The sequence below is a fragment of the Chrysemys picta genome, chromosome 4 (assembly GCF_011386835.1).
Source record: "Chrysemys picta bellii isolate R12L10 chromosome 4, ASM1138683v2, whole genome shotgun sequence".
Taxonomy (NCBI): domain Eukaryota; kingdom Metazoa; phylum Chordata; order Testudines; family Emydidae; genus Chrysemys; species Chrysemys picta.
The window spans coordinates 73,295,462-73,306,281 of NC_088794.1; the positions used below are offsets into that span (position 1 = coordinate 73,295,462).

At 38.7% G+C, this 10,820-nt stretch overlaps 1 protein-coding gene across 14 annotated transcripts in view; it reads right to left on the reverse strand.

Moving 5' to 3' along the window:
• The window catches only part of SHANK2 (SH3 and multiple ankyrin repeat domains 2), a 640,917-nt gene that overhangs the window by 5,855 nt on the left and 624,242 nt on the right, over positions 1–10,820 (reverse strand). Inside the window, exon 26 of one of the 14 annotated variants that reach the window (XM_065592636.1) lies at positions 5,388–5,414. The exons of the other annotated variants lie outside the window; for them this stretch is intronic. Within the exon in view, the coding sequence (XP_065448708.1) occupies positions 5,399–5,414 (16 nt within the window). The 3' untranslated portion in view covers positions 5,388–5,398. The remainder of the gene's footprint in view (positions 1–5,387; positions 5,415–10,820) is intronic. 14 annotated transcript variants of the gene reach the window in all.

A 10,820-nucleotide genomic window follows, 5' to 3' on the forward strand; every position in this document is an offset into this window, starting at 1 on the left:
ATGTCATTATAAATGAAAATCTTGCCTATGAGAAGTTTAAAAAAAGCCAGAGAACATGATAAATTTACATTTTCTTCCCTTTCTATGGACTCTATAAATTAATTCAAAATTAAATGAGAAAATGTTACAAACACAAGGACTCTTCGGGTAGGAGTTCTAGATATGTAACTAGGCCATGAAGTTCAGATCTGAATATGAACACACCCCAAATACTAGGAGTGGTTGGTTTTGGTTTGGTCTCCTCTCTAAGTCAGAATTTAAATCTCACACAGTGAAATAGTGTAGCTAAAAAATGCAGAGTTTAAACATGAATTTAAAACTTACTTGAAGCATGTTATTTACTTTGACTTTGAACTTAAAAATATGACTTTGAACTTAAAAAACTCAAATGATGAGTTAATTTTAGATTCCTATTCATCGAAATAAAAAGCTTCCTGAATCTCTTCAAATGATCCCTGCAGAGGCCACCTCTTGGAAAGAACGTTTAGTCTAGTCTTTAAGTGCCCACTAAAGCCTTTGCTGACATTGCCTAGTGAAGGTGCCAGTAGTTTCTATGGATATGGGTACATTAGGAAGGGGATTGGCATCACCAATCTTTTCGTGGAGATTATGACTTTTGTTTACTTTTATGAAAACTACTGTCCTGGGCAGGATTTGAACTAGCTAGCTACCGGTAAAAAGCTCCATATCCCTTTACAAATCTCTTGGGCCATCCAGTCACTGTTTTTTTGGAAAATTCGCTTCCAATATTTTTTTTTGTCAACAAATAGGCAACCCAAAAGTGTGACGAGAGTACCAACCAACCAACAGCAAACCACATTTATGTTTTAACAGTCAGTTCTTTCCTCCCACAATGTTGCCACTTTCAGTTTCCCTAATCAGATTTTTTTCCGCCATGGCAAATGACTCATGATGAAAAACTTTCCAGTTATAATTAGATGATCAAGGTGGACATCTCAGGCCTTAAAATCTATTAATCTATTTTCCTTTTTGTTAAAATGGCAAATAAAATAGGTTTTCAGTTTTAATTTATTTGGCACAGCTCTAGCTACTTGGGTCAAATTTTGTAAGATGCTGGGTGCCTTCAACTCCCTTTGACTATAAGGAGAATTGAGGGTGCTCAGAGTTTTGACAGATCAGTCACTTGAACAGCAAGTGTCTAATAAAAATATAGTCTGCCTATTTTTTTTGTGAACAATGCGGGGGTGTCTATTTGTGCCCTGGAAAATGGTTTAAATGAGACGTGTTAAGTGATGCAGTTCCCAATTTATACAATCTGGCTACCATGAATATGATTAAATTTAATCGGACTTTGTTTCATCAACTGGTATTCTACAGGCATATTAGTTTTAAGCCAACAGTTCTTATAGATGTTCAAATATAAAACACCAGTACTAGCAGTATACACTATTTCAATTATATTCACTGTGATGACAGCTAAAGGTCAGATAAATCAGATTTATCTGAAAAGCTCAGAGTAACACAACATATCAATTCTTAGCAGGACTTACATTCTGATTACTCAGGGCCTGATTGTGCAAAGCCCTACTTTTTTTTGAATAATTTGTTTGCACACAAGCAGTACTACTGATTTCACACAAACCATTTCACAGGTTCAAAGGGAACAGGCAAAATCTTTTAAGGCTTGCAGGGTCAGTCCTTTAGTTACTCCAAAAGTATAGTAGGAGCAATAGTTTCAGAATTTAGCTCTTATTGCACAGTATTGTAATTTGACCAAGAAAGGTAAAAATCTGCAAGGTTTTCAGTACCTCCTTGTGAGCTGCTTGGAACCTAATGGCTCTCAGTATCTTGCAGGATTGGGCCCAAGCCAACAGCACTAGCAGATTGTAAGATGTATATAGTAAGAAAGAAATCAATGAACCAAGAGAAGTAAATAACTTTACTAATTTTAACTTAGAACTAAGTGGCCACTTCCAAATTCCTCAATAAGGCTAGACACCATTTGAAGACAATGGCAGTTTTGCTTTGAAAAAGGACTGCATTCTATGGCCATGATTTATATAAAAGGCCTAATCCACTAGCATGTGAAAACTTCTCCTTGCGCCTCCACCTACTGTGTGTCTTTGATTTAACTTTCCTATACTATTATAAAAAAATCATGTTTCGATTATTAATCCATGTTCATCACAGTAGTGCCAAGGGACCAACTAAGGATGGGTCCCCATTGTGCTAGGCACTGATATTTTCCTGTTGCATAGCAGTGATATAACACTGAGTTCCATCTCCATCTTCCACTTTAAAACGTACTGTCGCTGCTCATAAATTACTGCTGTAATGGACTCCAAGTATATATTTGTTCAGAAAATCATTATTACTGTATCTTTTACATGGAAGCCGCATTATGTCTTTAACAAAAAGTGAACAATATGCTCTTATCATAAATATTTACACTATTTCTATCCCACTGTCTGATAGAGGGGACAAATCTATTTTAGTTGATTAATGAAAGACATTAGCAGCTCTATCTCAAACATACTGTAATTGTAACATTTACACTTTTACAGCACCTTCATTCCAAGAAACCCAGAACACTGCACTAACATTAATTAATTCAACTTTACAATCGCAAGTCTCCTCGGTGGTAGCTGTTAACATCATTGTACAGATGGGACAATAGACACAGAAGTTGTGTGACTCAACCAAGGTCACATAACAGGTCTGTGGCACAGCCAGAAACAGACCTCTCCTCCTTTCATCATTCCTAGAAAAAAAGTGTGGGTAACTGCCATTCTGCCTATATTTTGTTATTCCTTTTCTATGGCAACCATTTTATGCTAGTATCGGGGGTAGCTGTGTTAGTCTGTATCTACAAAAACAACAAGGAGTCTGGTGGCACCTTAAAGGCTAACAGATTTATTTGGGCATAAGCTTTTGTGGGTAAAAACCTCACTTCTTTAGGCCCACATGCATCTGAAGAAGTGAGGTTTTTACCCACAAAAGCTTATGCCCAAATAAATGTTAGTTTTTAAGGTGCCACCAGACTCCTTGTTATTTTATTCTAGACTCTCTAAATTCATTTTTCTTTCCTTTCATTTCTGTTTTTTAAAAAGTTATCTATGAAAGACTACATATCAGTTCTCTACTGTTGTGTGGCTCATCGTTAAGATAGGAAGGTCAGCAAAACGGTAGCCAATGGATTCATGTACGTTCTAGTTGGTCAATATAAAGGTGTGTGTTTGATCATATTATAGTAGTGATACTAATGTTCTCCTGCCTAAAACCAAATTTCTTTATAAATTACAGACTGAACTCTCTCCCTTCCCTTACTTGCATACTTGAAAAGGTGAAGAACATGAGGATTATTTTAAATAAATCTGTCCCTATTAAGAATAGCAAATGATAATATTTTGGTGTAGACATTCACTTGTTTGTGATTGCACTGGTTGCAATGCATATTATGCTGGCTCATATTACATCATAATATATAAGTATTGTGTCACAATGGTGTATTTCCCAAGTGCAAAAGCAGTCCATGTGGCTTGCAAACAAGAAATTTTACTAGCTAATTCTGAATCATATTTTCATGATTTAAATACACTGTTATATTTTTAATTTTAACACAGATTCAGTGGCAGACAGCATGCTGCAGTATATTCTAGATGGCTCCCTTGCGGGAACGGGGAGGAGGAGGGGAACACAACAAAACCATGCATTATGCTCTCATCAGAGCTATTTTTATATTGTGACTTGCCTAAAGGCCTGCTGTCTATGACAAAGCTCTTCCACCTTCTTTTAGAAAAACAAGTCTTAGCAAAAGAAAGAGCCCATAATATATAAATAGCAATACAGTACAAAATAAGGTTATTCAAGCCCTAACTTGTGGAAACAAAAATTTTCTTTAATCACAAATGTTTGTATTTTACTTCAGTTCAGTCCAATAGAGAAACTGAAAAGCTAGTTGCCAGAATCTGTTAGCTAGAGAGATCAGAAGAGGCCCTTGAGTCCCATTGTGGAGTGGTTTATGGGAGGAAGGAAGTGAGGCAGGATCAGGAATCCTGGTCTGGGAGGCTGGTGAAGATAAGGGACAGTGTGTGGGTTGGTAGGACACAGAACATTTTGCTGAGTAGTTAGTTCAGTGCTAGCTGGGAAGGATTGGGAAATGGTCTGTGAAGGGATGTCTCTGTTCAGGGGATATGGTTTCAGTGGGAGCAAGCAGCGATCATTAGAGGTTCGTGGGTTTCTCGGCGTAAAAGTTTCAGCGGTAATGGAGAAAGCTCAGGAAGTCTCTGCAGTGGAAGAATGCTCTCCGTGGCGAGGGAAAGGGATTCAGATAGAGGGAAGTATCAGAGGGGTAGCCGTGTTAGTCTGAATCTGTAAAAAGCAACAGAGGGTCCTGTGGTACCTTTAAGACTAACTCTCTTCTGTTAGTCTTAAAGGTGCCACAGGACCCTCAGATAGAGGGAAGAGGGACTGCTTCATCAGGAGCGGGCAGTTTTCACATGACTAACAGAAGATGGAAAAGTGGGAGCAGACTAGAAGTACGAAGGGGAAGGAATCACAGCTACAAGCGCAGAGGATGTAGTGGAGTTTGGGGAGCCTGCCTGTACCTCATGCATAACTTATAAAATAGAAATTGATAATCTTTTATGTGGTTGTGATTTGTCTTTGCCTTAAACAAAATCAGATGCAACTTCATTTTGTCAAAGTATGAACAAAACTGATATGTGGCCAAATAACTCATTTATCACTGGGTTTTAATCAGTTGGTCCAATAACGAAGCAGACTAATGTGAAAATGGTAAAGCAGAGCAAGAGGATACTATAAGGCTATGTGGCTGCGTGTGAAAAAGCTTGTTGAATCATTATCTGGGATCAATGTAGTGAGTGAGTTTTGCTGTTGGACTGTCCTGTGCTCTCCCCAGAGGTGAAGGATTACTTTTGGAGAAACTGTATATGATCTGACAAATTTTGTGAATTAAAATGTTGCAGCAACATTGGTGGTTAACTCATTTTGCAAACAAAGAAGTCACCCACTAGTGAGGGGGGAAAAGAGAGCTTTATCTAATAGAATAATAGTACGTAAATAACATGTAAAAATCCCACAAACACCTGCAAAGCTCTGAGCACGCCACATATTTGAAAATCAGGCCACTTATTTAGGCACCTAAATATGGATTTAAGAACCCATTTAAGAATCGTTGCTGAAATCTTTCTCCATGCAAAAGGTGGCTTTAATCTCAGTTTGAAATCAGATCTAGTTCTGTAAATCAGTGGTTTTAGAATGGCTACCATTTCTGGATTAGGATAAACTAATCCCAACTGCAGTTAGGAACAAAGTTAACACTAAAAATGTGACACCAATGAGTGAAAATTAAAGGAAAGAGAAGGCACAACATAGAATACTCTATGCTTTTTGTCATCACTTACTTCATGGCACTTCAGCATGACCCTCTTCTGTTAACAGCAGTCATGGGAGCAAATAAAAATGACAAAATGGAATGACTAAAACACTGCAAAATAACGTACAAAGCAAGAGATCCTGTGAAACTGGCTGACAAACAATTAATGAGATGAACTGAAACTAATGGACACAATAGCAACTGAAAAAATTCACTGGTCGTTTGATTGTTTAAAATAGTCACCAACAGATGATGGTGTTGAGTTAAAGCTGCAGTCACCCTATAACCAAATGCCCTGATATTTACTATGCATAACTCACTACTGAATTTAACTCTGCCTTACCTGGTTGCGATAAAATTATGTCACTTCTCCAGGTAAATATTATAAAAAATTGAGACTGGTAAGGAAACATTTATAATAGCAAGTTCATTTAAAAAAAATCATACCAACACACTACCGTTTTTTTCTCCCTTCAGGGCTCAATCCTGCAAGCTGCCTCAGCATGTTTGACTCCCATTGGTTTCAATGTGAGTTGAAGGTGCTTAGCACCACCACACAGAATCAGGCCCACTGCTAACATCATAAACATCAAAACATTTCATGAAACAGAACCATGTAAGAATTACATCCTGAATAAATTATAACCAGTTCTGTCTAAAGCAGTGTGATTTGGTAACAGTGGTGATAGTAAACTACAATAACTGTCATTACTATTTATTCCTTATTAGCATGTTGAATCAGACTGGAGCAATTAAGGAAACTCATGGTGAATGATGCCATTTTCACCTTGGGCTATTCTGCTGCTTTTTTCTTCCCCTTCAGAGCCGCTTGGTTTATTTGGTGTTAATCACAGTGACATTATTCACTGGATCCTCCAGGTTGCACTGATCATTATGTTGCTAAGCAACTACTTGGTTCATAGAGTACACAGTAATCTGTTAAAGTGGTTAAAAACCCCTGATTTATTCTCCTATTTTGCTTTATCAGATCCATATAAAAGCTTGTAGGTTTTAAAATGAATTTATAGAACTGCTAACATTAGCTCCCAGCATTATGGGAAAAATATAACTCCTTCAGTGCTACAATGAAGATTTATTTTCCAAATAACCGCTAAGTATTTTTTTTTTAATAGATGAACCTAAATCAAAATTCCTGGTACTGAATATATCCAGCTACTATTAAAACCTCTTTTTTTAAATTGGGCTCAAATAGAACCCACATGAATGACCAAGCCTAACCTTTTTTGGGGGAGAGGGGAAGGATGAAAAGGGAGGCAGTGAGAATCAGATATCCAGACTTGGGGTGTAAGAACTTAGGTAATGAAGGAAGATATATTAGACACACTATATAACATTTTGCAATTAGGACTGGTCTCCAAAACTGCCTGAACTAGATGGCTGCAGGCCAGATTCAAACACAGATCAAATCCCCTCTCTAGTTAGTTATCATTTCTTCTTTTAGCAGTATAATCTAAGCAAGTGCATCCTTTGGATTTCTCCTCCTGTCCTGCCCACAAATTAGGTAATTTAGTTGAGACACAAGTAGACTTTCTAGCCAAATGATTCTAAATATTAACATACGTTCAGTGTCCCAGGGCCATCACAACTACACACAAGAATTATTACTATAGCAAGGTATGAAGAAAGAAATGTCTTGGCTCCTTCTACTTGCTTAATAATTGAGTGTGAAATTCTGCTCATTACTGTACAAAAACATCTCTGTAGTCCTCATTTACCAAAAAACACACAGAGGTCATATTTCATTATTCTCTTTGACTAATGCTCACAAATTATCTATAATTTAATGCATCTATGATACCTTAAAATTTTAATCAGCACCATGAAATGATACAATCACCATGACTGAGCTACAGTTCTCACAGCTACAAAGCATCATGTAATTGGAAGTAAGCCTTACAGTTAAAGCATCTGTTGCTTGCTGTGCAGAGATCATTTTTAGTAATGTTTAGGAATGCTACATACGCTGTAAATTTGTACATTTCACATGAACAATGCATGTTTTAATTTCATCAGGCATCTAGTGCTGAGTGTTGTGAACATAACCCAAGCTAACTTGTGAACAATGCTTGTATGTGTACCACTGCTTCTCTTTGGATAGGGTGTCTACCAGGCCTACTAAAATGTTTTATCAGTTTCCTTTTGGCAGAGCTAATTGAGCTACTCCTTTAATTCAATATGATTTCTGCATTTCGGAGGTAAATTTCTTAGTTCTCTTTCTAATACTACTTTGCAGAGCGAAAGGGAGCAACCCCTATATTTAGCTTGCTCAATGCTTTTGTATATTAAAAAGAATTCTAATACCTCGAGGGCTTGAAAATTTGGCAGGAGGATAGTCCAAAGTATGTTGGAACTTAGCAAATAATTCTGTTTATCATGCACAAATGGAATATACAATCGAACTTATTCAGTCGTAGTTGGGACAGGACTAAAAGCAGTGAAAAAATTTATTTCTGTCATTGAAGTCAGCATGTTTGACTAATACACACAGGGTGCAACAGATCTGCTGAGTAAGGCAGTGATACTTTTACCCAGGCAGTTTCTGGAGAAGAACTACAAATTTAAAGTGGACAGTTCTAGACATTAACACATGCTAGGGCCAATTTCAAGTTAATGCCAGGATGGAGAACTAGGCACTCTGTCCACTCTCACGAGTTTGCCATTAGCATCTCATGCCCTCTCCTCCTCCCCTCCACCCCATCCAGGAATTTGTCATCCATTCTTGCCCCTAGGCAGAGCACAGAGAAGGTTAAGCAGAAAAAAGACCTAAAGGGTCCAATCCCACTGCAATCATTGGCAAGGCTCTCAGACGTCATTGGGAGCAGATCAGGCCTGAAATGAAGAGTCTTGTGCATATTAAGCAGCAGAAAGCTTTCCTGATATTCAGACTCAATTTCATCTTATTGCTTCAGTTACTCTCCTACTTCCCCCTTATAACACACTAAAGAATTCCTTTCACCACTGGTTTTTACATACTTTAAATAGTTGTAGACCATCTCTCTCCCCCATTTCCTCAATCGTCGTTTAGCCAAGAAATAATTATTTCGCTCTTTTAAGTCTTTTCTCATACATCAATCATCCAGTGCCTCAGGGGAGCAGGGTTGGGGGTTTGCTCCGCTCCGCGTGTGCCATCGTCCCGCACAGCTCCCGGAAGCAGCGGTATGTCCCCACTCTGGCTCCTACATGTAGGGGCAACCAGGGGGCTCCGCGCACTGCACCCACCACAAAGCATAGCCCCCACAGCTCCCATTTGCTGGGAACCATGGCCAATGGGAGCTGCAGGGGCGGCACCTGCAGATGGGGCAGCATGCAGAGCCGCCTGGCCGTGCCTCCGCATAGGAGCTGGAGGCAGGACATGCTGCTGCTTCTGGGAGCTGCCTGAGGTAAGTGCTGCCTGGAGCCTGTACCCTTAACTCCCTCCCACGCCCCAACTCCCTGCCCCAGCCTTGATCCCCCTCCTGCCCTCCAAACCCCTCGGTCCCAGCCTGGAGTCCCCTCCCACACCCTGAACTCCTCATTTCTGGCCCCACCCCAGAGCCCGCACCCCCTCCCATACCCCAACCCCCAATTTCATGAGCATTCATGGCCCGCCATACAATTTCCATACCCAGATAGTGCCCTCGGGCCAAAAAGTTTGCCCACCCCAGTCTACCCCTTTCTGATATTGAATTAAACAAACAAAACCTTTCCTCTCCCCCAATATTCAAGAGGCATTCTACTAGAATTATAGAAAGAGTAAAATCCCTGTTGGTGAGGTGATGCATCTTTATATGCAGACCAACACTTTATAGGCCTTTTTTTTTTTACTGTCATATCACATTGTAAACACATGCGTAATTTTGCTGTCTGCTATACCGTCTAGATCTTCCAGCATTACTCACCTGGAAAAGAACTCCTAAATATAAAAGAATTAAATAAGACTAGGCATATAAAGCCAGGTACACTAGTTGTTTAATGTGACTTTAGACAAAGAAAAGCAAGAACTGCACACATTTAAAAAAAACAACAACCCTGCAGTCATGAAGGCAACAGAAAGAGACTATACAGTCTGACCTTGTCATCTATGATTAGGCAACTTCCTGTTTTACAGGATTACCAAAGACATCCTCAATTATACTAAGTTCAGTTTCTGCTCCACCTTTGGTAAAAGACCATCTACCTTAAGCAACCAAAATATGTTGGCCAATTTGTATAAATTTCATTGAATTTGTCTTTTTTGTATTAAGGCCTCTCAAGTGCATCAGACAACTCAACTTATGTTCTCTGTTTGGGTCAAGCACAACTGAAAAGAATTCCAGGCTCCTGGAATTTTTTACCCATATCTTCATTCTAGGAATGCTGTATGATTCTTCATACCTTCCTTCATGGCCACCAGTTCAACAGCTTATATCCAGTGGGAAAGAACAAACTATAACTACCATCCTCTGAGGCTTGAGCTAATACTGCTTCCTAAATGAGAGATCATTTGGTATTAAAATAGCCACTCTTTCTAGAATGCCAAACATCTCCCTGATGTATCCCAAGAGTGGGAGCCATGCTGTATTTCTTCTTTTGGGGCTACTGCCTGCCCAGCACAGTAATTCGTGGGGGGAATAATTTGGATAGTAACTTTAATATATGGTAGCATTACAGTTTTGCACAGACGCTCCAAACAAAAATGGATTTCCACCTGGCAGGTCAGATCAAGCAATTAATAACACTGCAGACAAAGATGGGCTTGCAGGTCAGCAGCCACTCAAACTCTGTATAATGTCAAAGCTCTCCATACCACAAAGAGGATATCATATTTTCTTATAATATACAGGTCAAGCCCAATTATTCAAATCTCTTGTAGGACAGTGGTAACATTCAGAAAACTGGAGTTAAAGATAAACAATTTTTAACCCAAATCTAGGATTTAGAGGAATATATCCACTTTTCAGATATGTGTGGCTTACCTATAGTTACTTTAGCAAAATATAAACACTTTCCCATTTACCGGCAGGCCTCTGCACATGACTGTGATCAAGAGTTATTGTACCCTTGTTCTTCCAGCTCATTTTTAATGACAATTTTGGTGTTCAGTGTAATACAATATACATTTGAATGTACAAGGATACAAGATATCGTATGGGATCTCCTCATAGGACTTGTGAAGGTATTCTTTGGAAACCAATTCCATAAAAAATATATGGCCAATTGTAAACAAAGCCAGGCTGCAAAAGGAGTGCTGATCTAAAAACTTTTCTAGCCCCCTGAAATTTTCTTTCACAGATTGTTCAGTAAACAAATATGTGCAATTGAAATATAAATAAAAAAACTGAAAACTGTAAATATACCAGGTGATTTAAAGATATTGCATACAGATATTGTTATTTAAATCAACAGCTTAGTGGTAACATAATGTGATTTCAACAAAAAGTTTCATGAAATTGCTTTGTGGTTCATGTCTTGTCATACTATA